We start from the raw sequence: 26554 nt of genomic DNA, 5'->3' as shown, positions 1-26554 counted from the left end.
GACCTTCTTTGCCAAGACTGCTGACCTTTCGAATCTATGCGTCGTTGATGCTCGCCGCAGCTCTATACAAGGCCTCATCTTTCGCGCGCCCGCCCTAATCCCTCTCCACTCTCCGTCTGCCTATCCTACACAATGGCAGCCTCATTTGCTCGCATTGCATCCAGGCGACTCTACCAGCGCCCGGCTCTGCCTCGCCCCTCGACCGCCTTCCGCTCGCTGTCGACCTCTCTTCCCCGTCACTTTGCCGCTCCCGTCGACAACCCCAATGCCACTCGCCTCATCCCCGTCGACCCCAACTTCGTTCCCGGTGCCAGCAACGCTGATAACTCGAACGTCAACCTCGCCAATGACGCCGATGAGGACCCCAACCAACGCAAGATCCGCCACTACACCGTCAACTTCGGTCCTCAGCATCCCGCCGCTCACGGTGTCTTGCGTCTGATTCTCGAGCTCAATGGTGAAGAGATTATCCGCGCAGACCCTCACGTCGGTCTGTTGCACCGTGGTACCGAGAAATTGATCGAGTACAAGACATACCTCCAGGCCCTGCCCTACTTTGATCGTCTCGACTACGTTTCCATGATGACCAACGAGCAATGTTTCTCTCTGGCTGTTGAGAAGCTGCTCAACATTGAGGTTCCTGAGCGTGCCAAGTGGATCCGTACCCTGTTCGGCGAGATCACCCGTATCTTGAACCACCTCATGTCTATCCTCTCCCACGCCATGGATGTTGGTGCCCTGACTCCTTTCCTGTGGGGTTTCGAGGAGCGTGAGAAGCTCATGGTACGTGCAATCATATAACCTGACGAGGCGCATGTACTGATGATTTGCCACAGGAGTTCTACGAGCGTGTGTCTGGTGCTCGTCTTCACGCTGCTTACGTTCGTCCCGGTGGTGTTTCCCAGGATCTTCCCGTTGGTATCCTTGACGACATCTACCAATGGGCCACTCAATTCGGTGACCGCATTGACGAGACTGAGGAGCTGTTGACCGATAACCGTATCTGGAAGGGCCGTACCCAGGGTGTTGGTGTTGTTTCTGCTGCCGATGCTCTCAACTACTCTTTCACTGGTGTCATGCTTCGTGGATCTGGTGTCCCATGGGATGTTCGCAAGTCTCAGCCTTACGATGCTTACGACCAGGTTGAGTTCGATGTCCCCGTCGGTGTCAACGGTGACTGCTACGACCGCTACCTCTGCCGCATGGAGGAGTTCCGTCAGTCCCTCCGCATCATCTTCCAGTGCTTGAACAAGATTACTCCTGGACCCATCAAGGTTGAGGACTACAAGATTGCACCTCCCCCGCGTGCTGCCATGAAGGAGAATATGGAGGCTCTCATTCACCACTTCTTGCTTTACAGCAAGGGTTACACCGTTCCCCCTGGTGAGACCTACTCTGCCATCGAGGCCCCCAAGGGTGAGATGGGTGTCTTCGTCGTCTCGGACGGTTCCGAGAGACCCTACAGATGCAAGATTCGCGCTCCCGGCTTCGCCCACTTGGGATGCTTCGACCAGATCTCTAGAGGACACTTGCTCGCCGACGCTGTAGCAATCATCGGCACTATGGATTTAGTATTCGGAGAGGAGCGTATCTTCCAAGACCCGTCAGATGAGAATTATGCTAACTGTGTTATAGGTCGACCGATAGACGCCAAAGATTCAGTGCGTTGTAAATATGGGGCGTTTTTATATCAACTTTTTTTTCTCGTCGGAATGGTTCAACGGCATTATGTATTTTACTTTAGACAAGTAAACTCGATCCTTTTCTTTTGTAATCATTGCATTGCACTCGTTCTGCTACAAAAACCTTTGTTCTGTGGTTGGCGAGATGTGTAGAGGGTTGCAAGCCGAGGAACGCCCGACCCCCGACGTTGAGCACCTACTCTGAATCAACCAACTTGTCCAAGATCATGGACACTCTGCCATTATGAATATCAAATCGGCTGGCTTGTGTCCTGGAGAGATTCGGTAAGAATGGCTCATATGGGTTATTTCAGGGGCATGACCTCGTGACAGTTCAGCTTGGGAATACTTTTTTCCATAATCATCTGTTCCCTTTTGTGCAGCATCGCTACATAATTGTAAAGACACACGATGCTTTTGATATCGGCACATTGATTCAGAGGGAGCTCATGTAGCGAGTCGATTCAAACCAAGGAAAAGGGGTTTCGTATCACATTACTCAGAAAGAAGTGTTTGAGACGTTGCAAAGTTGGACTCTGCAACCTTGATGTGCATTCTCTAGTGTAATACTGTCTCGGTAGGATAGTAGGAGTGTTGTGGAAAGTCGGGGGGTTGCACTTTAAGCAGGGTATATTTGTGTATTAGTCATTAAGTATTGGTCAAGCTATTGACCTTCTGAGCGAGCGAACATGTGTGTCCTCCTTGCGATGATCATGGTTGTAAAGCACCGTGATCTAATTAGAGGCCTGAATTGATTCCAGACCACACCTGACAGCATTTCCTTCATGCGTTCATCATGCTCTGACCTTCTCTCGAAACACCAAGATCACGATAGGTTTCGATTCACTCCACTCCTCAAATCTCCAACTCGGCAAGGGCCTTCTCAGCCAATTGAGCATACTTCTTCGCTTCGAACCTCTTGCTCTTCCAACCCCTGGCTCTACCCTCTTCAATTCTCAATAGCATCTCCTTCTTCTCGGTTTCTGGATCCTTGAAACTCCAGAAGCTACGTGATTGCGGCAGCTTGGTAGGTTGACTAGGGGAAGATGAGAGCGTGCCGCTCTGTCGGTGGACGCGCTCGGCTTGGTCTGCGATGGTGGAGTGCTTGAGCTCAAGGAGCTGAGCAAGGTGGGTGTTTAGTTGGCTGTGGAGAGCCATGAGGTGAGTCGTACATGCTGCTTGGGCTTTGTCTGTGATTGAAGTAGGAGGAGTAGATCTGTAAGAGCGCGTGGGGGATGGAGGATGAGGTGAGTCGAACACGTCCTTGTTGGCATTCAGGTTTTCAGTTCTGATCGGTGTGCTGTGATCTGATGCTGGTCCGTTTGGTGACTCTGATACAGACATTGTGAATGGGTCTTCCAAGGGGGCCATCATGTCTTGACACACGCTGTATTGGATTGCTTTGACGGTAGCGCAGGACAAGGGAGTAAAACTGCGTGGCCAGCTGAAGTTGATGCGGTCGCTTCGTGCACTAAGAGAGTTGGTGCGGGAGATTGCTGATCCAGGTCCAAGGTGAGCTATGGACGGCTTCTTGCTCCGGCGGACGTGCGCCATCTCGGGGACTGGAGTTGTGCGGGTTGAAAGGTCTTGAAGGTCAATATTGTACAGCATTGACCTTTCTCCAAGGAGGTGCTCTTCAGTTGAGCATGCATCCAATGCTTTATTGTATGCAGACTCGGCTGCAGTAATCTTGGGTAGTCTCCATACCGAGTAAACATGCATGATTCTAGCAAGACCTTCATAAGAAAGGGCAGCGTAGAAGTTGAGAAAGATGGCATGTGCCGGCACGTTCTGCAATGCATGTTAGAGTGATGAACAAACCACTTTCTGTTCTCGATATTACCTGGTTGTGAGCGAGCAGTTCCTCGCATCTGCGCGCACATTCTTTGTATTGATGATTCAAGTACAGTGCTTTGATGTAGTGTAGCTCAAAAGGGAATGATTGTGTTATGTTGACGCTCGAGCACAGCTCGTTGTCCGTGTTGGAAACTGTCGCCATGAGGTAAGGACTGCTGCAACTAGATGATACTGGAGTAAGTCTCAAAGAAGTGGTTGATGGTCAAGAGGGTAGGATGGGACGCGATTGAATTAATTTCTGGTTTCATGACAACGAAAGAAAAGCGGAGCCTCTCTCGGCATGGATATTACCAACCTGAAAATCTCTAAAAATCTCATACCGATCAACTTCGAACCTCCTAAAGATGCATTGCAAGTTATGGCCTCAAACACACTGACAAAGTGTCGACATGGCTGCATACGCCAGCGTCCGGCCAACTGCTGGTCGAGATTACATCTAGACCGAGACTTCTGTCCCCCCTGCAAGTACGACTCCTCGACGATATATCGTTGAACGAATCAGAACCAAAGAGGCAGATCGACAAGTAGACGCTGCCAACAACCAGCGTAATGACTAGTAGCTCAGTGTCGTATCAAGAACTGAGCTTGAGATATCGACATGCACACCCGGTGTTCCTGGGACATCAGGATGCGCGGGTCAACCTATCCAGACAATCTCTCAGAGTCAAAGAGGCGGTGATGAAGATTGGCTGAGAGTTGGTTGACTGGAGAAGAGGTGGAGAGCGGGAGGCTGGAGGCCGCCGCCTTGGCATCAACTTTCCAACGAGCGTCACATCTTGAAAGAAGCACCATCTCGAAGTCCGCTACCACTCTCATCAACGATTAATCGCTGCGCGCAAACTTGTCATCGTTTGCACAAACTGTATTTTAATGACCCCTTGAATGCCGAACTAGCGACATCACCATGTCTGACGGTAAGCACAGCAGTTACTCTAAATGGCGCGCCGCCGAGACTAACGAGGCAATAGCTGAAATCCGCCGACTGCAGCAGGAGCGCGCCTCCACCAGAGCCAATCCGACCAAGCAATCGCTCACCGACAATGCCGATACTGACCTCTACGGAAGTGGCACTGTCGACAAATATGCCGGATACAACACGTCGATCGCCGTCAATGAGGACGACGACATGGAAGATGCAGATGGCGAAGACCAGAGCAGAAGACTGGTCGGCCAGTACACCGCCACCACCGAACAGATGAATGAGTACGCCAACGGAGAGGCCGACATCCTGGTCGACCGCGAGAAGCAGGCCCAAATCGCCAGTCGCGAATCAGACTACCAGAAGCGTCGCTTCAACCGCCAACTCAGCCCCGATGGCCAGAGCTACAAGGAGACCATGCGATTACGCGAGCTGGAGCGCGAGGAAGAGCGGGTACAAAAACTTGTAGAGGAGAAGCAGGCCAAGGGAGAGGATGTCATGGACGATGTGGTTGAGCATAAGCCAACCCTGAAGGCCGATGAGGAATCAACCGAAGTTTCTGCTCCTCGCAAGCGCAAGCAACGATGGGACAGCTCGTCAGAAGATGCCGCTGCAAAGGACGCCGTCGTTAAGGCCGAGGACGCTCCCGAAAGCAAGCGCTCAAGATGGGACTCTACTCCTGCACCAGCAGCTTCGGCCGAGCCGAGAAAGCGTTCACGTTTCGACATGGCTCCTTCTCTCACAGCTGCGACTCCTGTTGGTGGAAATGCAGGTCTTGCCACTCCCATGCATCCCTCCCAGACACCCGCCGCTGGAGCTGGATACGGCACCGACATCTCTGGCAGAAATGCCCCCCTCTCTGATGAGGAGCTCGACATGATGCTCCCTGGCGAAAAAGAAGGTTACCGCGTTTTGGCATTCCCTCCAGGATATGAGCCTACCCGAGTACCGGCACACAGAGTTCCCAGCACTCCCGCTTCGCTACAAGGAGGTTTCATGATGCAACAGCCCGTCGACCCTCGATCACTTGGCAAGGACCTGCCAAACGAGTTGCCTGGAGTCGGTGAACTTCGCCTCAAGCCAGAGGATATGACTTACTTCGGAAAGCTTGTTGACGGTGCTGATGAGAACGAGATGAGCGTCGATGAGCTCAAGGAGCGCAAGATTATGCGTTTGCTTATCAAGGTCAAGAACGGAACTCCACCCATGCGTAAAACTGCGCTACGTCAACTCACTGACAATGCTCGTTCGTTCGGTGCCGGTCCGCTCTTTGATCAGATCCTTCCTTTGCTCATGGAAAAGACACTCGAAGACCAAGAACGTCATTTGCTTGTCAAGGTTATTGACCGTATTCTTTACAAGCTCGATGACTTGGTCAGACCTTACACCCACAAGATTCTGGTTGTTATCGAACCATTGCTGATTGATCAAGATTACTACGCTCGTGTTGAAGGTCGCGAAATTATCTCCAACCTTGCCAAAGCTGCTGGTCTCGCACATATGATTTCTACTATGCGTCCTGACATTGATCATGCGGACGAATACGTTAGAAATACCACTGCTCGTGCTTTCGCCGTTGTGGCTAGCGCTCTCGGTATCCCTGCACTCCTCCCATTCTTGCGCGCTGTGTGCAAGAGTAAGAAGTCATGGCAAGCAAGACATACTGGTGTTAAGATTGTGCAACAGATTCCTATTCTCATGGGCTGCGCTGTTCTGCCCCACCTGAAGGGTCTTGTTGACTGCATAGGAGACAACTTGAACGACGAACAGACTAAGGTCCGTACCGTTACTGCACTGGCTATTGCTGCTCTTGCCGAGGCTGCCAACCCTTACGGTATCGAGAGTTTCGATGACATCCTCAACCCTCTCTGGACCGGAGCTCGCAAGCAGCGTGGTAAGGGTCTTGCAGGTTTCCTCAAGGCTGTTGGCTACGTTGTTCCTCTGATGGACGAAGAGTTTGCCAACTACTACGTCAGTCAAATCATGGAGATTCTGCTTCGTGAATTCTCGTCACCCGATGAGGAGATGAAGAAGGTTGTTCTGAAGGTGTTGTCACAATGTGCCAACACCAACGGTGTCACTGCCGCTTACTTGAAGGAGACTGTGCTTGATGACTTTTTCAAGAGCTTCTGGGTACGAAGGATGGCACTGGACAGACGCAACTATGTCCAGGTTGTCGAGACCACGGGAGACCTCGGTCGAAAAGTCGGCTGTGGTGAGATTGTGGAGAGAGTCGTTGATAACCTGAAGGATGAAAGCGAAGCCTACCGAAAGATGACCATGGAGACTATTGAAAAGTCCATTGCCAGCTTGGGTGCCGCAGACATCAACGAACGACTTGAGGAGCGCTTGGTCGACGGTATTCTGACCGCCTTCCAAGAGCAAACAGTGGAAGACATCACTATCTTGAACGGATTCGGTACCGTGGTCAACGCGCTCGACACCCGATGCACACCATATCTGCCTCAAATCGCCAGTACAATTCTCTTCCGTCTTAGCCACAAGTCAGCCACTGTCAGACAACAAGCTGCAGACTTGGTATCACGAATCGCCATTGTCATGAAGCACTGTGGACAGGAAAACTTGTTGGGTACGATCAGCATCAACTTGTACGAGAACTTGGGTGAAGAATATCCCGAAGTTCTTGGTTCAGTGCTTGGTGCGTTGCGCTCGATCGTTACTGTCATAGGAATCAACCAAGTGCAACCACCCATCAAGGATCTGCTGCCACGCCTTACCCCCATTCTTCGTAACCGTCACGAAAAGGTCCAAGAAAACACCATTGACCTGGTTGGTCGTATTGCAGACCGTGGTCCGGAAAGTGTCAACCCTCGCGAATGGATGCGTATCTGCTTCGAACTTCTCGACATGCTGAAGGCACACAAGAAGGGTATCAGACGAGCAGCCAACAACACATTCGGCTTCATTGCCAAGGCCATCGGTCCCCAAGACGTTCTGGCAACTCTGTTGAACAACTTGCGTGTGCAGGAACGTCAATCTCGTGTTTGTACCGCCGTTGCTATTGGCATCGTTGCGGAAACTTGCGCGCCTTTCACCGTCCTGCCAGCTTTGATGAATGAGTACCGTGTTCCTGAACTCAATGTTCAGAACGGTGTGCTGAAATCGCTGTCCTTCCTCTTTGAGTACATTGGCGAGATGGCCAAGGATTACGTCTATGCTGTGACACCACTTCTCGAAGACGCTCTCATCGATCGTGATCAAGTGCATCGTCAAACCGCAGCTTCGGTTGTCAAGCACGTTGCTCTCGGTGTTGTTGGCCTCGGCTGTGAAGACGCCATGCTCCATTTGCTCAACCTGCTCTTCCCCAACATCTTCGAGACATCACCTCACGTCATTGACCGCATGGTTGAGGCAATTGATGCCGTACGTGTCGCTGTCGGTACCGGTGTTGTGATGAACTATGTTTGGGCCGGTCTCTTCCACCCTGCAAGAAAAGTCAGAACTCCTTACTGGCGACTCTACAATGATGCTTATGTCCACGCCGCTGATGCTATGGTGCCTTACTACCCCAACCTCGATGACGAGACCTGTGACAGGTTCGAGTTGATGGCTATCTTCTAGACACAACACTGGACACGAAAGTTCAAAGGGCAAAGAGAAGATGGGCTGATGTTCCTTTAATAGTGGCGTTTATAACTGGTCGCAAGGGATAAGGTAGTCGCTAGGGGAGTAGTATTGGTGTAGAGATTAGTTTAGCCGGCACACGGCAATTGTTTTTACGAATATCAAGCATAAATACTTCATGATTATTCTCAACCATCTCAATCGTGTTTCCGATCGTTCTCGGCAGTGTACCTCAAGCAGCGTGTATCAATTACCCGCTTTTGCATCTTCCACGGCTCTCGTTCGTCTGTTTTCCTTTGCTTCCACACATTACTCACCTTCCTCCGTTCGCCTTGCAGATCAGAAATCTAGCAGCAGTATACCACACCGACAGCAGCGCAGACGTAGCTAAGATTGCAAGAGGGAGAGTGTGTGTGAGTGGGACTAGCCCTACGAATGTCTCTCGCAACAGCCGTGATCGTTAGTCAAACATGAGCGAGTTGAAATCACTGGACCATTGTGGTTGTACTTTTTGGTCGAGAATAACCCCCAAAGTCACTCACACACCTAGAAAGCTCGTGGCCATCATATGTCATCCAGATTCCACATTGACCCAAGACACACACCAGAGCACGACGGTGTCAATAGAGGATAATGTTGTGTTGGACAGGCTGTTGTTACCGAGGAGCATCACGGGACCGAAGGTTGAGATGGGAGTTGGCGAAAGAAAACAACGGATAGGTCAATGGAGGATGACGGTCAGCTGAAATATCACTGGGCTACAAAAAAGATTTCCACCCATGAAGCAGATGGTCTAGATTAGTTGCACCTTCCTGTGACCAGAAAACAGGATCATATTTGTCGAACAAAAACCGAGCTTCGGGCCCACATCGTAACTTCCCTGCATCCACAATCTACGAAAAACATGAGCTCTATGCTGAGGTAAATGGAAAAAGTGATGTTCGTTTCGTAAGAAGAAAAAGTATATAGTAGAGAAACATAACCCATTTGCATGCCGAAGTTTCGAGGTGCCATCTTTTTCCAAAAAGACGGCGTTCCATCCTCTTTAGTGTCATTAACATAAACGCCCGCTTCAGAATCATATCGCAATGATAAGCGAGATCAGAGTCAAATATCTTATGAGTAGAATTGACCCTTTTGGAAACTCTCTACGCCAAGATCGCCAGCTTTACCTTGAATGTTGGGAGGCAGTTCGCGGGGAGCGGATTTGACGAGCTCCTTTTCTCTGTCAACCATGGTGTTGGAACGGCTGTCGCTGCTGGTCGTGTTCATGGTCTGAGCACGGCTTCCAGCAGGGCTGGCTCCGTTGGTGATCTGTCCTTGAGGACGGCGTTGGATAGTCTCGAGATAGGGAGCAGGGAGGTAGCCCTTGCGACCATCACGAGCACGGCATTGCCACCATTCTGAAGGGTTGCCGAGGGGGTCAGTCTTGCTCAACACGGCAACAAGATCGCCTTTAGCGACGGCGAGGTCGACGCCTTGTACAGCGTTTGAGTTTGCTTCGGGGTTGAAGTCGTAAAGGACGCGGCAGAAGTCGAGCTTGGATGGGTCGAGCGGTTGTTGGGGACCCTCGGCTTGAAGACGTCGTTGCTCTTCCTCTTCTTGGCTGCGAGCCAGGGCGCGGATCAGCTTGCCCATAAGGTAGGGCAGACCGAATACGGCAAGAATGAACATGACAAAAGGCTTCTTGCTGGCGCGAGGAGGAGCAGGAGAGCCATCAGGGAGGCGGCCATTGAAGTTTGCGAAGTTGGCTGGTGTGAGGTCGGTGCTATTTGCAGGGAGTGGACGGCCTGTCAATTTGGCCATGGCTGTGCGTATCCAACGGATGATGGTGAAGATGCCTAAAACTTGACCAAGAGTTTGCCGTAAGTTGCCGAATTGCTCGGCCACAGAAACCATTGCTAGAACGTGTTAGCAGAGTAATACCAAAAAGAGCAATAAGGACGTACCGAAGAAACTCGAATGTGTAGCCATATATGTGCTCTCAAGCATCTGAGCGAATCCACCAAAAGCCCCGACAATGCTCTCGATGAGCTGGAAGGTGGTTTGTGTGCTCTGACTGAAGGTCTGGGTCAGACTCTGGCCATTGGGACCGCCCATGGGGCCTCCCATGCCGCCGTACATGCCACCCATGCCGCCCATGCCTCCCATACCACCCATACCACCATATGGACTTCCACCGTACATGCCTCCTCCTCCATACATGCCACCTCCGTACATGCCTCCGCCATAGCCAGATCCATAGCGCGAGTAAGGTGAAGTCATTGCGCCGCCGCCGTAACCGTACGGCGAAGATTGGTATGGCTGGTTGCCGGAGAAGTTGGAGGCGGTGCGGTCGACGACAGAGTTGAGGGATTCCGGTCGCGATGGTAGTGCGGGAGTCGCGGCGGAACCAGGGATGTTCGATGATGAAGGGATGGCGGGCGCGGTCGCTGATGAGGGGATGGCGGCGGATGAAGTTAATGCTGTGTCATGGACGTCAGTCGCTCGAGTCCGGGGCGCTGTCAAGGGCGGACGATCCAAAGACGTACCCGACGACGAGGCAGCGCGTCCTCTTTCCCACGGTTTCGGCGGCGATGGCGTCGCCATTTCACCAGAATCTCGTCTAGATTTGTCCTTTGTCTGAGAATAACGACCCCAGAGTTTTGTCGAGGAAGTGACGATTTGTCGTCCTACCCAAAATGCCGAGGCTGTTTATCGCCCGCTTGCCGCCGCCTGCGTTTCCTTGTCACAGACGCACGTGAATACCTTTGTCTTTATCTTTCGGAACTCCCTTGTCTCTTCGAGAAACAGCAGATTGCACAGCCCGAGGCAAGCAGACTTGACAGACCTGTAATACAGTCAGACAGAAACAGCCATTGGGTTACTCTACGGGTTGGTGATTCGCGATTGCTGCTTCGGACCAAATCTCCACTTTTGGATCTTGCCGAGCACCCGAGGAAAGCACATGGCCTCAGGGTCTTGCTCAACCCAATCCAAACGTCAGACCACGAGAATGTGTTGACTTCAGATCCATCCATAATCATGCACTGAATGGTATTCTTGAATTGCCTCAGCGATGACGAGGCTAAGTCGAGACTGTTGGGTGGCCAGGTTCAGACAACTCCAGGCCACATTCATGCGTCGTCTGCATTCCACCCAGCCACTTCGAAATCTGGGATCTACTGTACACTCCACATCGTCACCCAATGACCACAAACAAGGAATATGAGACTGCTGTTGATGCATCTTGAAATTTCGCTAAGTACAGTTGTTGCATGCTAATCACTATTTTGTGCAAGTCGCCTCCAACACACCATCTCCACGCCAGCGCTATGAACATCAATGCTCTCCGCGAATCCCAATATCAAATTAAAGTAAAAACATAGCCTCGTCAAGAATGTTAAGATGACAAACGAATCTTCCTGCCTTTCTACGCTACCAAGGCGAAGAGGGAGTTCAAGGTGCTCTGGACCAAGCCGGACTCGCAGAGGTCAGAGACCCATGAAGCATCAAGGTTGGTGGGCAACTCGTAGTCGCTGTCGAGGACCTTGATGTGCATGTTCTCGCCGTTCATGAGGACCATGGCCTTCATGCTACCAGATGTGGGACGCTTGAAGTAGTCGGAGTTGCCACCCTTGATGTTGCTGTGAAGAGTCGACTTGCAGCGGAGATCACCAGGAGCGAGAACCTCGAAGATATCGAACTCACCGCAACCGGTGGTCCAGCAAGAGCACTCGGCCTTGCCGTACTGGAGAGTGCGAGGAATTTGAGCGTTAAGCATCCAGATAGCGGGCATGTCACCGTTGGTAGCAGCATCGGTGTTGCCGTCAAGGGGCATCTCAAACTCGAAGAAGAAAGCCTTCTGAGCACCAGCGAAGCCGTGGTAAGCAACGTTACCATCACGGTAGTAGCCACAGTCACCATCGCACTCCTTGTCGGACATGATGATAACCTCCTCGTTGGAACCGAGCTGAGTGTCGGCAAGAACCTGAGGAGAGGAAGCACCAGCATCACCCTTGCTGTTGGCGTAGGAGAGCGAGTTACCGAAAGTGTAGTCGAAGACACCAGAGCCAGAGCCACCGTTGTGGTTGAGGAAGACGACGTTGTCTGCGGAACCGGCTTGAGAGTTGTAGTAAGCCTTGCGACCCCAGGATCCAGAGCTGCCAGACGAAGCAGTAGATGAAGCAGAAGCCGACTTGGAGGATGAGCTGGAGCTGGCCTTTGCGACAACAGCAGAGCTAGAGCTAGCGCTAGAGCTGTATGCGGCGGGAGCGTTAACCTTCAGTAGCTTGGGCAGGAAGCCAACCGAGGCGGACTCGGTGCTGGCGGCAGCAGGGGCAGCGGAAGTAGTGGCTGCGGCGACTGATGAAGCAGCGGTGGAAGCAACACCAGACCACTCGTTCATCCAGGAAACTGTCTGGCCGTCTATAATCGCGGTTACCCAATCGCCGAGACCACGCTTCTCAACATCTTCGTCACGCTTGTGCTTGTGGGCGTGCTTGTGGGCGTGGCCGTGACGGTGCATGGCACTGCGCTTGGCCTTCTTGGAAGAGTCGGAAGAGTCGGTGCTAGGCGAGAAGAAAGCGAACTGCTTCAACTTGAGAGGACCACGGAAATGGAGAGAAACTTCCTCGTCAAGAGGAGACATTGATCCAGAGTATCCATAGGGGCTGGAAGAGCAAGAACCAGAGTTGCTGTCCATGGCGCTGATCTTGTTGTAAGAGCCCTTGCCCAACATTCCAGTGTAAGTGATGGCATCGACGGCCTGGCAATACCAGTTGCCATTGTCGTCGACGGAACCCTTGCTGCAAAGGTCGGCGGCAGCTCCAGAGATTGATGCAGCCAGGAAGGCGCTGGCAGCGATGATGTTCTTCATTGTGTTGTTGAGCGTCAACAGGGATTGCTTAGGCGGGCGTAATAGAAGCGCACTCGATTATATGAGGCGAAGAGCAGTAAAGCAAGGGGGTATCAAACGCGTCGTCAATGCAAATTGGTAAAGATCGTGGTAATGTCACTAGGACACTTAAAGAATGACTGCTGGTCAGGTATGTTTGTTGTTGGTAACGAATGACGAGGTGAAGGAATGGAACTCGAGGCCGACTCGGGGGCTGGGACCTGAATTAAAGCGAAATCGAACACTCGGGTGTGAGTGAACAATGCAACCAAAGAGGCGCTTGGGGTTCATGGTCATGGCACGCCTAGAGTTCGCCTTTCTTACACGCGCCGTTATGGCCGAGTCGCAGTGTGGGTCACAATTTCACTGGACATTAGCGTGGATGCATGTGGCTTGATAGGTGCCGTTGTCCTCCATTGCTCTGGAGATCCGTTGCGCAAAGAGAACAAAGACCACTCGTTGCATTCGACCTGTCAAAGCTGGCTTTGATGAGATGTGGCTGGCTATGTCTCTGGCAAATAACGACCTGTACACTGTTCAAGTAGATCATTGGTGAATCAGTTGGCCCCTGTGATTCGATCGAGGAGGATCTGGCAATCCCCCGACGGCGAACTCTTGGTGCAGGTTGTAAGAAGTATGCACGGCCGCAACTCGCTCGACGTTTCACCATGGAACCGGCCCCGTGCGCCACCCTGCATGTCTGTCGCGCCGAGGGTCAGGAACAAGAAGAAAGACTACCAACGCTTGTACCTACTGGGTATACAGAACGGGTGTCAGATGCCTCGACGGGCGGTTACTCGCTTTGCGAATGGACAGCATGTGGTCGTTACATGATAACCTTCTTTTTGCTGTCTCGGCTGCTGCAGGGACCGATCCGACAACACGTGAAGCGTCTGGAGATTTGTTCCTGCCGATCTAAAAGCATCAATCCCGCAGATACACACCGCCAAGGTAAGAGGATGAGCGAGCCGCATCTCATTCAAACATGACACAAGATGCTGATCATCTATTTTTCGGCAGAGAAAGTGTGATGTGCTGGAGAGAAACATGGAGAGAAATGCGGTCCATGGTACACATGGCAGCCTGAGTCAGGAGTCAGGACAGCTCACGTTACCTCAGATGCAGGTCGCAACGGCGCGGATAGCACCCGATGCTGTGTTCCCCAATCAAGGCATTGTTCGAACGGGGATACCGTCGTCCTCGTACGCCGAGAGGTGTGTGCGTCCGGTTGACAAGACTTTGTTCAGCACCTGCCGTGCTTGGATAGGCGCTCGGCGGGCCCCAGATCTGAGCACAGGACATGGACGTTGGTATGGCAAAGAGAAAGTAGTCGGAAGATTGGATATGCATATTTTATATTTGAGATTGCCAAAAGGCGTTCAATAACAATCAAGACTACCATGTGCAAAAAATGTTCAGGCCAAGTTCCAAACAAATTTTGATAACTTGGACATCAAGCCCATCCAAGAGCCAAGGACTTAGCAGGGGTTAGGGGCTGCGAGTGTAGATTTCTCTACGACTGAGCCACGCCGGTGCCGAGGTCGTATGAGAACAAAGTCTTTGCGTCTGGTAAGAAAGAAATTGTCTGCAAAAAGTCGTTGTTAGCCATATGTCTAGGCAGAGCAAAGCGACCAAGATGCGAGAAGGGTTTGAGGCGATCAGAAGTCCATTTAGATCATCGAGACTCGTGAGAGTCTCTGACATAAGAGGTACCAGAAAAATAGTAATGTAAAGACAAAGTTCATCATATAAAGGGCTGAGGGAAAATGTTGTGACCTACCAGTTCGGATGTTGCAAGGCCTGAGGCTCTACTGAAGCGAATTTCATGCGTGTATGAACGTGCGATCAGTGAGCCATCGAGCCTTGCGAGCCAGTGTCGAGTCTGCCACGCGCAGAATGAATTGGTGTGGATAGGAATTCCGTGTTGTAGAGAACAAGAACTTTTCGAGAAGGAGAAGACAGAGTGAAGATTTCGCTACGGATGAACGTCGGGTGAAGCCGCCCACGATCTGTCTTGGCGTTTTCTCGCCAGCCCGCGAAATTGATTTGAGCTTTGCTTTCTGCGCGAGAAGAACTCGAACGACGAACGAGCATCCGACGACCCTTCAACCGACAACTTCTTCTTCCAACCGACATTCAAAATGGGCCGTCTTCATTCCAAGGGAAAGGGTATCGCTTCCAGCGCCATCCCCTACTCGCGCGCTCCTCCCGCATGGCTCAAGACCACCCCCGAGCAGGTTGTTGACCAGATCTGCAAGCTCGCCCGTAAGGGTGCCACCCCTTCCCAGATCGGTGTTGTCCTCCGTGACTCCCACGGTGTCGCTCAGGTCAAGGTTGTCACTGGTACGTTTCGCCCGTCGCGCAGCATTCGTCGCGACAGAAAACTAACACAACCCAGGTAACAAGATTCTGAGAATCCTCAAGTCCAGCGGTACGGTCCACCCCGTGTGAAAGAAAGATGGAAAAAGATGGAAAGCAAGAAATTGCGAATAGCCATATTTCCCACACATCAACTCTGCCTCTGTTTGGTCTTTGACTGACGGAGTGATATTCAATAGGCCTCGCCCCTGAGATCCCCGAGGACCTCTACATGCTCATCAAGAAGGTCGGTCTACACTCGCATCACAACTTCTACGCCCGGTTGGCTGACAAGATAATTCCAGGCTGTTGCCGTCCGCAAGCACCTCGAGCGCAACCGCAAGGACAAGGACTCCAAGTTCCGTCTGATTCTCATCGAGTCCCGTATCCACCGTCTGGCCCGTTACTACAAGACCGTCGGTGTCCTTCCCCCCACCTGGAAGTACGAGTCCTCGACCGCCTCCACCCTCGTCGCATAAGCGGCTTTTGACTGAGAAATGTCGAATCGAGGAGGAAGAGAAAGCATCGATACCACATGGCGTTCCGGGCATGTGTATTTGGAAGGTCGCCGGGGTTTGCACTAGCTCGTTGCAAAGGGATGAAAAAGTAAATGAACGACCAGGGAGCCACTTTTGGACCCTCACCAAAAACCATGCGTCCGATTGCCATTCCAATTCTGTCCACTTTTCGAATAAATGCGCTTGACGTGATTGTAATATTCTACATCGAGAATTATAACGAACCTCATGAACTCCATCGCTATGCAGGTTGCAGCCAAGCACCATGTTTCCTTTCCCAAGTGATCGTTTTCCCTTTCCCATTTGGTCTAACTTCGCCCATGCCCAGCCCAGCCTAGCCTAGCCTTCTGTTTCTGCTTGATCATGCCTTGTCTTCTGTTCCTCCTGATCATGCCTCGCCCTCGGTTTCGGCACTGCGCTTTGCCAGGAACTCGCTCAGCCACTTCAATGGCTTGTCGGGCTCATAGGCAGCCAAGTACTTCATGCCTTCCAACAAATGCGGTGTGACCATCTGATTGAGATAGACTCTGGTAGGCGAACCATGCGGATGAGGCTTCTCTGGTGGTAGCGAGACTTGAGGAGGAATCGAAGAAGGTCTTGTAGGCGGCGCAGGTGGTGGAGTTGGCGCTGAAGTTGGCATGGATGCTGTGGGTGGTGCTGTCGGCGCAGAGGCCGTAGCAGGTAGAGGTGATGCTGAAGGGGCTTGTGCGACTGGGGGAGGGAGTGTTTGACTTGTTGATGCACTGGTAGAGTCACCATTGAGGATGCCTTCCATGCTCGTTGGTAGCGACTCTTGTTGCGGTGCTTGTGCGGTAAATGGCTGGTTGATGGGCAGTGCCGATGTCTCGTCTTTGGGCGCAACTTCCTCCTGGTGATCTTGAGCAGCTCCTGCTACTTGGTCGGGTGCTGAAGGGACGCTATGGACAGAAGGCTATCCACAGTCAGCGGCGCATTCGACCATGTCTTATGAGTGGTGTTCCTACCTCTGCCATCTCCTCCTTCATCTCCACATCGTTAGTTGATGGCGCATTCAATCCGTTGGTGGGCTCTGCCATGGTGCTGTATTTAGCAATTGGAGGTCAAGTCGGAAGAGGCTACAGCTCTAGAAGATCATCGGAAGAACTGTCGCACGTGACTGTGAATTCGCGCACAGACCACTCTGGAGACCACCCCTAGTTGCCGGACCTTTCTCCTCTTCCACAATCCAGCGTTTACAACTGTCCACCAACTCTCCGAATTTTCGTCTTTTGCGCATGGCTCACACACTGTGATGGAGCTCATCGGTCGTGCCTGGCCCGTCTCCTTCGTCAAGATCATTTCGCTGACTTGTTGAACGGTCTCTAAAGTCCTGCTTTCAAAGGAAGAAGCACCTGTATTTCACGATGTTGTTATTCTTTGTAGAAGAGCGCTCCAGTACACAGAAGGCAACTGAGGGTCTGAGCCTGGTTGCTGATCCGATATAGCAGCCAAGGATGCATCATCAGAACGCACAACCTTTTGTACAAAGACATGCCATGCCATCTGTCCGATACAAGGGAGACTATGCCTCGTATATCTTCAGGTTCCTCCGTCAATATGCTCAACTTAAAGCAGAGAGATAAGTAGCTCCCATTTGTTATCATCACTTCCAAGAAAAAGCCCATTCGTAGAGTTCACTCGAACTAGGAGCTCAGAAATGCTCGACCACTGGCATTGATAGCTCGAATTCTCATATTTGAGAAGTGACGCGTCGAACTGTTTCCGTACATTGATTGCTATAAAAATCCAAAGCATTCGTTGTGTGCTTGAACCAGCTATTCACCCGATCAATGCCAGTGCCAACACAATAAAAAGTTCTGCTCTCACTTCTGCTTGTTCGACACACTCCCACACACTACTTATTCCGTTTCTCCTCCTCTGGTCCTCCGTCTTTCTTACTCGAACGTCGCGAACTTGAGGTCATAGCAACCCACACTTACAACACTACTTACTCGTTTCTGCCTCTGTGGTCTTGCGTCTCTCTTGCACGGACATCGCGAATCACAAGTCACAGCAACCCGAACATCGCGAACCTCAAGTCATAACAACCCGAACATCGCGAACCTCAAGTCACAGCAACCCAAAGCGTCTCAAGATCTAGACTTGAGCTTCCTCTTGTACGTTCCTTCCCTCTGCTCCTTCATTCTTCTTTGCTCAACGCAGCTAACCTCAAGTCACAGCATCCCACAAAGTCTCAAGATCTATACTTGAGCTATCTCTTCCAAGTCTCTCAATCAACATTCAACCTTCAGCCATCATGCCTCCCAAGGGTTCCGTAAGTCGAATCTCTTATTATCTCAGCCCCTTCTTCAGCACCTCTCCTTCGTCTCGACACCTGGTTTGAATTACTTCTTGCAACAACGCATGCCCCTGTCGACACCCACCTCTTATGGCGGAGCAAGTCTCGCTTGTATTTCGACACCGGCCTGCCCCCTTATCGACTTACTCATTTGAACTCTCACGGGTGCCATCGCTTGGTTTGAATTACATCTTGCATTTTTACAAGCCCCTTTACCGGCCTACCTCTGACGGCGGAGCGTGCTGCTCTTGCACATCGATGCCAGTCCGGATTCTCGCACATGACTTCCTTGATAACGCCTCACTTTCACTTTCACTTCCACTTTCACTTCCTCTTTCTCTTTCTTCTTCTCTTTCTCTTCCGTCTTCTACTTTCCATTTTGATCTCACACTTGCTATCTTGAGCTTCCATCTTACTTATGCGTTCACAGAAGAAGGCTGTCACCACCAAGGCTGCCACCAAGGCTGCTAAGCCCGCTGCCGAACCCGCTCCTACCACTCCCGATGCTGAGTCTGGAGATGAGAATCAGGCTCCCTCAACTCCTGCTACCAAGACCAAGACTCCCAGAAAGAGAGGCACTCCCAAGGTTGCCAACAAGCTGGCCACTCCTGCTAGCGGTGCGGGCCCGGTTGATGTCACTTACGAGAACGATTCTGTTCTTGCTACTGTAAGTGTTCAATTCAATCCTTCTCAACGTGTCACTTGTTCAACACTGACATTCCATAGCCTCTGCCCAAGGCCAAGGGAGGCGGCTTCGGTCAGACTGTGAAGCTCTCTGCTGCTCAACCCTTCGAGCTCGTCGCTTCCTACATGCTCGACAATGGCTGCCAGGCTATCATCATCAAGCCAGCTGCCCCGTTCCAGTTCATGAAGCTGCCCAAGGACATCCGCGGCAGAATCCTGAGATACAACCTGGCACCCAAGAACGCAGATGGCGTTCTGCTCAACAAGATCGACATCGTCGAGAAGTCCGGCGCCATCAAGGCTAAGGACTACGCCAAGGAATTCAAACACAGACTTGCTATCACTATTCTCAACAAGGAAAGCGCCGCCGAAGCTCGCCAAATTCTTTACGGCTTCAGACTCAAGTTCGACAACACCATGAGCCTCCTTCAATTCATGAGCAGTGCTGGTGACGAAGTCCGCAAGGCCATGTGTCGCGTCACTATTGGAAACTGGGTCAAGGGAACCGCCATGGCCTCCATGACGATGCTCATGGACTGCACCAACCTCACTTCGGTCGTCATCCTCGCCGGCGTTGGCACCAACAGCAAGCCCGACAAGGCCGCCAAGGTCTTCTTCGCTGAAGCTGGCCGCTTCATTCAGAATCTCGTCACTGCCAACGGAGGCAGAAAGGAAGTTGTCTTTGAGATCATCACCTTCGGAAAGCACTGCTTCTCAATCAAGGACGAGGACGAGCTCGAGGATTGGGACGATGATCAGGTCAACATCTTCACCAGTGAGGTCAACGCAAAGCTCAAGTAAGCGGATCTCCTAACCACAATATGCCCATCTTTCGCACTTGCTTTCCCACACCCTTTGTTGTTTTCAGAGATCATGGTTGGAGCCGGCGCGCAATCGAGGTTTCAGGCATACGAAGAGCAATTTGGACAGACGTTTGAGTTCAATCGTCGTCCCCTCCTGGGATCAGTCCGTCAATTGCTCTTTTCATCTTTCTTTCTGCTGTACCGCTGGCCGCAAGTAGGTAGAAACCCGCACATCGGGCTTCTACAAGTTCCCTCAAAAGTTATCTGAGAGAAATGCAAATACCCCCATTCAAGTCCTAACTTCACCTTCCGTCTTCTCTTCTCTAGTGATATACATGCTGAAACTTTCATTACAGTGCTATTGATCTGCCTACTTGGGCTTGCATGTGTGGTTCGCAGGAGCGCGGCCATAGTTGTGGCGAGGTGATTGCTCTCCGCGCTCGCATTGAGGCTCTTCGTCCTCTTCCTCGTGCTCTTCCGTACCTCCACAAGCGTGTAGTTGCTCTGGCTATGATGGGTTGAGCACCGATACTCCGAATATCAAGAGAAGGAAGCAATATATAGTCTCTGCATGTCTGACCGGCGTGAAGCCTACTGGCAGAGACGAAAGGGTCAGCACATGCTGACACGGTATTCACAGGCAATGAGTTACTCGTTCATCAGTCTTCTGACTCCTCTGGCTCTTCTTCAACGTGTGACTTCTTCTCCAACAGGCGACTTCTCCCTTAACGTGTAACTCGTTCATCGACCATTGACCAAATCACCCTCGATCGAGTGACTCGTTTGATGACCTCTAAGCCTCCGTCTGTCTCAATGCTCTTGACTTCGGTACAGCTCTCTTCTCAGAGTAGCACACTACATCCTGCCAAACTTTTGAGTCCGATCTGATACACCAAGACGATATGACCTGCAAGCATCTCCCTATCCAATGCACCTACCACAACTACCTGTAGAACTGCGCAAACGTAATCAGGATTTGGCAAATGTCCAGTGCGAGTGTAAACAATCCGAGCTCTCAGTGAAGGCTCGCCTGTTTCCTAAAGCCACTGCGCATGTTGATGTGTATCAAAAGCTGGTGCCGAGGTGCGCTGGGTAGAGCAGCGAGACAAACCGAACGAGTATGTATGGCCAGGAAGATATTGGTGAGAGCGGTATTCATCATATCACCAGCCGTTCCAACGTGTGTGATTTGGCATTTAGCAAGAGGGCTTCCAATGGAAACAAACATACATGATCAATAGGCTCAAGGGGTATCACCATGTCAGGACGCAAAGATGATAAAAGTTGGAAGAAGGTTGGGTGTTTTTGAAACTTGATTCTTTCGTAAAAGTCGTATCTTGATTACGTGAGAGGGTGCACCACTTTCAAAGCAGCATTGTCATCCTCAAGAGAGCGATGGCTCTTGCCAATGTCTCTTAATCCATAGCAACAGATTGTTCTTTGCTTAGGTCGTACAAAGATTTCCTCCAAGCCGTTGATATTGGCGATTGGTGTTTTGTTTCGTGAAAGGTGAAAGTAGAGCGAGTAGCTTATTGGTGCTTCTCGGCCTCCTTCTCGACGAAGGGCTCCTTGTTGCCACCCTGGCCGGTGGAGGTGAGGGTGGCACCGGAGAGACCACCGCCGGAGGCGTTCATGCCCTCGATGGAGTCGCCCTTCTCAATTTCGGGCATGGGGGCAGCCTTGTTGCTGCGGTCGACACCGGTGGATGCGGCCTGTGAAAGTGGATTAGATTCGGGATGGTTTGATGGAGGATTCTCTTCAAGAACTTACGCCGCCAGCATCGCCGTGAACGATGTTGTGACCAGCCTCAATGGCGTTGTCACCAGCTCCAGATCCGTCACGAGGCATGTTTGATAGTGGTTGGTAAGGTGGTTTTGAGAAAAGGTGATAAAGTTGAAGGAGGTTTGAGGTGATGAGAATGTGGTTGGCAAGGACAGAGGGATAGCTCTTGCCTTTTGTTTGTCGTCTGCAATGGTTTCGAGCAAGAGCTTTCCAGAAGCTACCTCATCGGTGACGTCAAAATTGGTGATGGCTCCGGCGCTTTTGTGGAGAAAGCTCGTCACTTCCACCCTTGGCACGTCCATCTTGCTCCATATCGAGATGCAAAGAGAAGCTTGATTGATGAAGGCTGAAGATGACTTCGATTGAAAACTGTTTCGTGAAGAGAGGGCACCAGAGACATAGGTATGGAAATTTTGGTTGCTTAGGCGGGTTGGACCTTACTGGCTTTTGATAGCAAGTCACATGAACACATCTGACGATCAAGAGGCATTCATGATCCTCGAAGTGTTAGAGCCTTGCTCTTGAGGTTTCAGGCAAGTCGCACCTCCAGTTGTCACTGACACTGCGGAGGGCCAGGTCCAAGGAGAGGACGTTAAATAGTCGCTCTCTGTGAACGACCTCCTTTTACTCGACATTGTTGTGCATATTGATGGCTGCAAAGATGCGCATCGACGCGGTTTGACAGAGATACTTTAGCACAAGGAAAGGAAGAATAGTATGCTTTCAGTTCTCGGAAACGTGCGCTGTATCTTTCGAATCGAAAACGGTGGGAGCACATAATACAACTGAGTATACACAATTCGAGGAGAGGCAGCAGGTAAAAGTATCAACAGTATTACAATTAGTGGTTAATCTTTGCTAAGAGTACACATGCCCAGCGTAATAGCGTCTAGCGCCAGCCAAAGGCAAGATGTGAAGTCAAGACTTCCATTTCGATCGCAACTCATACAATATTCATAGCAGACATTGTCCTGACAGTCTCAAACGTCAAACAACGCTCATCCCGACTGGTAAAGACCAAGTGCGATCACGTGGGGGTTGATCATGGTGAGGTTGAAGGGGGTCAGGAACATGTCGGTGTCGGTAAGAGCGACGAACATGGTTCCATTGACAATACCGGCACCACCCTCGTAGACGAATCCAGCGGGCTGGTAAGTGTAACCAGTGTTGTTGGAGGTCTTGATGAGAGGAGTGTAGGTCAGGTTGAGCTGAGCAGCCCAGGCAACGTACTGAGGCTCACCAGCGACGGGGTTGACCGAGGTGGTGTAGCTGTTGTTGGGGCCGACGGCAAGGCCGGGAGCATCCCAGGTGAAGTTGACCTGCTTACCGGGGAAGGAAAGAGGCTCAGAGCGGTTGCGAGCGATGGCGGGACCACAGCCGTAACCGGTGACGTTCAAGTGCTGGCAGCTCTCCTCCTCGGGGATAGTAGAGATGCTGGGGTCGGAAGTGCGGTTACCGGTGACCTCGAAAGCAGCAGTGTCGTTGGCAGACCAACGGTTGATGTTGGGCTGGTTGACGATGTGAAGAGCGGGGAAGTTCTGCCATGCGAGACGAGTGGTGTTGGCAGGGCAAGAAGAGATGTAAGGAGCAAGGAAAGTCCAGGCCCAAGACTGGGGAATACCGGTCTCGAAGTAGACGGGCATGGGGAAGAGACCGCTCATCTGGCGGAAAGCCATCTGCTGGCGGGCCTCGGTGGCGATGGACTGAGCAAGGAGCTGACCGACTTCACGGCTGTCGAGGTGGTTGATGAAGCCCCAAACACCAGACTCACCGTAGCGGGTGAGCTTCTGGTTGAAGTCGAGGAACTCGCGGACGGTGGTGTAAGGGTAGTTGTAGGTGCACTGGGGAGGTGCGGTGTGACCGAGCATGTTGGTCAAGAGAGTAGCGTGACCCTCCTCTTGCTGGGCCATGAAGCGAATGAGCTCACGGTCCTCAGCAGTGAGACCGGCAGCAATGAAGTCCTCCTCAGAGAAGGTAGCGAGACCGTTGTTGAAGGTGTCGAGCTCGATCCACTCCTGGTAAAGACCAAGGGTGATTGACTCGTAGTCGAAGTCGGACTCAACCATGTAGCGAGGAAGAGAGCCGTTAGTACCAAGACCACCAGCAGGGGTGTAGGGAGCAGGCTCGGGCTGAGTGAGCATGCCGTTGGTGTTGTAGTAGGTGGCAGTGGGGTTAGGACCCATGGCGGAGACGGTCAGGCCGAGGGTGGCAGTGGTGACAGCTCCGACGGTGGTGGGAGTGCCAGAGTAGGGACCGTGAGAGGTCGAGCCAGTAACCAAGCTGCTACGGAGAGGGGCAGCAGCTCCGGACATGGTGCCGTTGGGAGCCTGGGTAGGGATAGCATTGACCTGAGAGTTGGTGCCGAAAGAGGTGGCAATGTTCTCAAGGTCGACGGAGGCAGCATCCGACTTGTAAGGGGCGTTGGCACCGGTGTAGCCAGAAACCTGGCTGCCGTACTCAGAGGTAGCCTGAGAGGCGTAGACATCCTGAGGAGCAGGAGCGGCGTATACAGCACCTGCAAGCAGGGCTGAGGCGACGATTGACTTGGAGAACATCTTGTCGAAGGTTTGAGAGTTCAATGGTCGATGAGGGAGCAACCATCGACAAGCACGACTCTACATATATATTCTGCGACCTCTGCAGGAACGACATTTTTGCCATGCAGCGTCATCGGCGACCAGCATGTCTAGCGGCACCGTGACATCAACACTCTCTGGAAAAGCACGATCCTGATCTGGTGAACTGGCAGATGCCGCCCCGTTTGTGACCTCGATCGCGGAATTCCGCCTCGGTTGCAACCATTGGGGTAGTTTCCGGTGCATGGATCAATAAAGATTGACGACTAGGATGAGCCGCACAAGCCAAGCATTCGATAGAAGATGCCCTTGTTACGCATGCATTTCGAGGAACATACCGAACACGTCTGCACCACGTACATCCGGAGCCTCTCTACTTTGTTACATGAGTACCTTGGAGGAGAATTGGTGGCGACTTACTCTCCGCATCCCTTCTTTCTCACCTTGTCATGAATGACATTCCATGTCTTAGCGGAATCGAGATGATTGTGATAGTTTGCGTCAGGGCGCTTAGGCGGCTCAAAACCCCAAATAAGCCTCAACCAACGTCATGGTTGTCCCGCTGTCAATAATGGTGAATCCGTGCGTTTCCACCATCCAAATGTTTGACATGCGAGTCGCGAAAACAGAACCAGCAATTTATGCCAACAGAAGGTCGAAGTGCCGGTGTGCTCTGTCTTACATTTGGCTTTCTAAGCTGTCAGGATCAAGTTTCAACTCATCTAGCTCCCCTGTCAGGTTTGTGTTTGTCCAGAATGCGAGCAAAGACGTGAAGGACAATATCTTATCTGATCGATCCGCCATCAACGTCGGAACCATCGGACGGAAGTCAATTCCTGTTCTGAAAAGTCTACGCAATCTTCCAAATTCATGATCTCGACTATCTCCTGGGAGTTTCCGCGGCAGATTGCAATACATGCCACAAAATTGTGTTTCTTCTCGCAACACAACATGGTGATACCAGTGATGGCCTTCTCTTCGTTCTCGACAAGAAATGCGCCAGCTTCAGCAATTTTTCTCCTATGACGGCACTTGACCGTCATGATAACGACGGCACCGTCTCCGTGTCTCACCTCGCCTGCGTAGAGTGCGAGCTTACCCCAGAGAAGATTGGTACAAGTGCCGCGTTCCTGGGCTCTCCGTAACGAGCGTGCATCGCTAGACGACCTTGATGGAGTTTGGTCTTCCGCCCACAACACCAAATCTGAACATGCGCAAAACAAGCGAACTCTCCGAATCTGCTGGAAGCCGCTGATGCGTTTGTGTCGATATGGAACATTGGAACCAGCAACTGTGATGGAGACGTTGAGGAAATAGCTCCTCGAGCTCTATCCGATACAAGCAACCCATGCGATCTCCAGACCTTGGCAGAGCTGGCACCTTTCGGTGGGCCGATCACCTTTCCCATATGATCTTGGTGGAGAGAGCCGCGGGCATTTTCATCGTCCATCATGATCACCGCTTCGGATCATGCCAGTCGTTTCGTATGGAGGCCTCTGTTGTATCGTTGTTTAGACGGCGCAGGGATATGCAGGCTACGCAAATCATACGAGCCACGCGTTCCGAATTACCTTGAAAATTGTCAACCTCGTCCCAATGTCGCCACTCACGAATCGGAAGAGATGTCCGGTCCATGTGCATGAGCCACGGCTCTTGTGCTCAGTGCGGTATTCTCCGCAGCATTTAATGTTGTGGAATCGTGGATCTTGTCACCGTGCTGTCAGCTTGTTGTCTGTGTCAGGCCTGAGGGCCTCAACCATAATTTCACTCACCAGTGTCACCACGGAGATATTTCCATAGAAAGAGCCTCGTTCCAAGTGCGAGATAGCAATATGGCTCCTTAATATCAATCGACGTTGACTGAGCCGTCATCTACTTATCTGACTAACAACGATCTTCATCACCAGTGCGCGATTTCGGTTTCTTTGACATGGCTTCTTCCTCTCAGGACTCCATCTGTCCATGCGCAGTCGAATGGTGCCTTTTCTGTTCCTTTGCAGTAACATCCCAGATTGCATTCGTCCGAACACTGATCAGCGTAGATATACATGAAGAGAAGACGCACCGGAATCAGAAATCGATCTCAGCCTCCCGTGGACACGGCAGCTATTTGAGCGAAGAAATCTCCGTACTGCAAGGTGTTTCGTTGGTTTTGATACACATTCATACAGCAGTCGTTGTCTCGCACGCTCTTTGGACAAATGCATTGCAATAAAAAACGTCGTGGCTTTTGACAGTGGTTTGGTGAGGCTTCTCCTCAGGCTGAGAGCTCGGTTTTGGTGCGTTTTCTGTTCCCCTATATCCACGATATTGTCATATTCTTGCACCGGCAACATGTGGTTTCCGAATCTGAAACCCGATACGTTCACGGTAATCATGGTTCGATCGTTGACTGTCTAGCAAATGATCACGTCTGGAAGGTGCTTGCTCATAAGCACGAGTCGCAACTTCCGTGCAAACGTCTCATCCTAGACTCCAGGACAAGCATCCTCTCGATCAAGCAGGTAAGGAGACATTTGCTTACCCATACCAAATCTACTCTATCATTTTCCAGCACTTTTATAATAGCTTTGCATACATGTGCTGCTTCAACGTCT

General features: G+C 51.5%; 10 protein-coding genes across 10 annotated transcripts; 4 read left to right on the top strand and 6 right to left on the bottom strand.

Moving 5' to 3' along the window:
- Positions 1-90: 90 nt before the first annotated feature.
- Positions 91-1998, top strand: M438DRAFT_342294 (putative NADH-ubiquinone oxidoreductase 49 kDa subunit). Its single transcript, XM_029904723.1, has 3 exons — positions 91-783; positions 837-1583; positions 1636-1998. Exons 1-3 carry the CDS (start codon positions 133-135, stop codon positions 1645-1647), a joined length of 1410 nt encoding a protein of 469 aa, XP_029764927.1. The 5' UTR covers positions 91-132; the 3' UTR covers positions 1648-1998.
- A 309-nt stretch (positions 1999-2307) lies between these two features.
- On the bottom strand, positions 2308-4199 carry M438DRAFT_289302 (uncharacterized protein). The gene is made up of 3 exons (XM_029901677.1): positions 3835-4199; positions 3526-3700; positions 2308-3473 (listed from the first exon to the last, which is right to left on the bottom strand). Exons 1-3 carry the CDS (start codon positions 3936-3938, stop codon positions 2538-2540), a joined length of 1215 nt encoding a protein of 404 aa, XP_029764926.1. The 5' UTR covers positions 3939-4199; the 3' UTR covers positions 2308-2537.
- A 143-nt stretch (positions 4200-4342) lies between these two features.
- M438DRAFT_289301 (ARM repeat-containing protein) lies at positions 4343-8238 on the top strand. Its single transcript, XM_029901676.1, has 2 exons — positions 4343-4453; positions 4508-8238. The coding sequence occupies exons 1-2, from the start codon at positions 4444-4446 to the stop codon at positions 8038-8040; spliced, it is 3543 nt and encodes a 1180-aa protein (XP_029764925.1). The 5' UTR covers positions 4343-4443; the 3' UTR covers positions 8041-8238.
- A 561-nt stretch (positions 8239-8799) lies between these two features.
- Positions 8800-10912, bottom strand: M438DRAFT_342291 (uncharacterized protein). Its single transcript, XM_029904722.1, has 3 exons — positions 10575-10912; positions 9993-10508; positions 8800-9944 (listed from the first exon to the last, which is right to left on the bottom strand). The coding sequence occupies exons 1-3, from the start codon at positions 10630-10632 to the stop codon at positions 9160-9162; spliced, it is 1359 nt and encodes a 452-aa protein (XP_029764924.1). The 5' UTR covers positions 10633-10912; the 3' UTR covers positions 8800-9159.
- Positions 10913-11455: 543 nt separating this feature from the next.
- Positions 11456-12901, bottom strand: M438DRAFT_371595 (uncharacterized protein; the record flags this gene model as incomplete). Its single annotated transcript, XM_029908276.1, has 1 exon — positions 11456-12901. One exon carries the CDS (start codon positions 12899-12901, stop codon positions 11456-11458), a length of 1446 nt encoding a protein of 481 aa, XP_029764923.1.
- A 2092-nt stretch (positions 12902-14993) lies between these two features.
- M438DRAFT_311319 (uncharacterized protein) lies at positions 14994-15771 on the top strand. The gene is made up of 4 exons (XM_029902461.1): positions 14994-15262; positions 15318-15350; positions 15478-15524; positions 15583-15771. The coding sequence occupies exons 1-4, from the start codon at positions 15061-15063 to the stop codon at positions 15754-15756; spliced, it is 456 nt and encodes a 151-aa protein (XP_029764922.1). The 5' UTR covers positions 14994-15060; the 3' UTR covers positions 15757-15771.
- A 412-nt stretch (positions 15772-16183) lies between these two features.
- M438DRAFT_265261 (uncharacterized protein) lies at positions 16184-16850 on the bottom strand (the record flags this gene model as incomplete). The annotated part of the gene is made up of 2 exons (XM_029900010.1): positions 16184-16726; positions 16779-16850. The coding sequence occupies 2 exons, from the start codon at positions 16848-16850 to the stop codon at positions 16184-16186; spliced, it is 615 nt and encodes a 204-aa protein (XP_029764921.1).
- A 1202-nt stretch (positions 16851-18052) lies between these two features.
- Positions 18053-20146, top strand: M438DRAFT_342288 (uncharacterized protein). Its single transcript, XM_029904721.1, has 4 exons — positions 18053-18088; positions 18543-18779; positions 18839-19593; positions 19956-20146. The coding sequence occupies exons 1-4, from the start codon at positions 18071-18073 to the stop codon at positions 20119-20121; spliced, it is 1176 nt and encodes a 391-aa protein (XP_029764920.1). The 5' UTR covers positions 18053-18070; the 3' UTR covers positions 20122-20146.
- A 750-nt stretch (positions 20147-20896) lies between these two features.
- Positions 20897-21478, bottom strand: M438DRAFT_289288 (uncharacterized protein). The gene is made up of 2 exons (XM_029901675.1): positions 21370-21478; positions 20897-21311 (listed from the first exon to the last, which is right to left on the bottom strand). The coding sequence occupies exons 1-2, from the start codon at positions 21445-21447 to the stop codon at positions 21129-21131; spliced, it is 261 nt and encodes an 86-aa protein (XP_029764919.1). The 5' UTR covers positions 21448-21478; the 3' UTR covers positions 20897-21128.
- A 745-nt stretch (positions 21479-22223) lies between these two features.
- On the bottom strand, positions 22224-24330 carry M438DRAFT_342287 (uncharacterized protein). The gene has a single exon (XM_029904720.1). The coding sequence runs from the start codon at positions 23934-23936 to the stop codon at positions 22380-22382; it is 1557 nt and encodes a 518-aa protein (XP_029764918.1). The 5' UTR covers positions 23937-24330; the 3' UTR covers positions 22224-22379.
- Between the last annotated feature and the right edge of the window lie 2224 nt (positions 24331-26554).

Source organism: Aureobasidium pullulans, assembly GCF_000721785.1.
Source record: "Aureobasidium pullulans EXF-150 unplaced genomic scaffold scaffold_2, whole genome shotgun sequence".
In the NCBI taxonomy this organism is placed as follows: domain Eukaryota; kingdom Fungi; phylum Ascomycota; class Dothideomycetes; order Dothideales; family Saccotheciaceae; genus Aureobasidium; species Aureobasidium pullulans.
Note: the sequence above shows the minus strand (reverse complement) of the source record. Positions and strands in the feature narration are given on the sequence as shown.

Coding starts and splice junctions, on each gene's coding strand:
- M438DRAFT_289288 (XM_029901675.1), bottom strand. CDS start 21,447: ATGCCTCGTGACGGATCTGGAGCTGGTGACAACGCCATTGAGGCTGGT. Junction 21,312..21,369: donor TTCACGGCGATGCTGGCGGC/GTAAGTTCTTGA, acceptor CCACTTTCACAG/GCCGCATCCACCGGTGTCGA.
- M438DRAFT_342288 (XM_029904721.1), top strand. Junction 18,780..18,838: donor ACGATTCTGTTCTTGCTACT/GTAAGTGTTCAA, acceptor GACATTCCATAG/CCTCTGCCCAAGGCCAAGGG. Junction 19,594..19,955: donor GAGGTCAACGCAAAGCTCAA/GTAAGCGGATCT, acceptor CTTTCATTACAG/TGCTATTGATCTGCCTACTT.
- M438DRAFT_289302 (XM_029901677.1), bottom strand. CDS start 3,938: ATGCAGCCATGTCGACACTTTGTCAGTGTGTTTGAGGCCATAACTTGC. Junction 3,701..3,834: donor AGATTTTTAGAGATTTTCAG/GTTGGTAATATC, acceptor AGTATCATCTAG/TTGCAGCAGTCCTTACCTCA. Junction 3,474..3,525: donor AACTGCTCGCTCACAACCAG/GTAATATCGAGA, acceptor CATGCATTGCAG/AACGTGCCGGCACATGCCAT.
- M438DRAFT_342294 (XM_029904723.1), top strand. CDS start 133: ATGGCAGCCTCATTTGCTCGCATTGCATCCAGGCGACTCTACCAGCGC. Junction 784..836: donor AGGAGCGTGAGAAGCTCATG/GTACGTGCAATC, acceptor GATTTGCCACAG/GAGTTCTACGAGCGTGTGTC.
- M438DRAFT_342287 (XM_029904720.1), bottom strand. CDS start 23,936: ATGTTCTCCAAGTCAATCGTCGCCTCAGCCCTGCTTGCAGGTGCTGTA.
- M438DRAFT_342291 (XM_029904722.1), bottom strand. CDS start 10,632: ATGGCGACGCCATCGCCGCCGAAACCGTGGGAAAGAGGACGCGCTGCC. Junction 10,509..10,574: donor ACGCGCTGCCTCGTCGTCGG/GTACGTCTTTGG, acceptor TCCATGACACAG/CATTAACTTCATCCGCCGCC. Junction 9,945..9,992: donor TACACATTCGAGTTTCTTCG/GTACGTCCTTAT, acceptor AACACGTTCTAG/CAATGGTTTCTGTGGCCGAG.
- M438DRAFT_311319 (XM_029902461.1), top strand. CDS start 15,061: ATGGGCCGTCTTCATTCCAAGGGAAAGGGTATCGCTTCCAGCGCCATC. Junction 15,351..15,477: donor GAGAATCCTCAAGTCCAGCG/GTACGGTCCACC, acceptor GATATTCAATAG/GCCTCGCCCCTGAGATCCCC. Junction 15,525..15,582: donor TCTACATGCTCATCAAGAAG/GTCGGTCTACAC, acceptor AGATAATTCCAG/GCTGTTGCCGTCCGCAAGCA.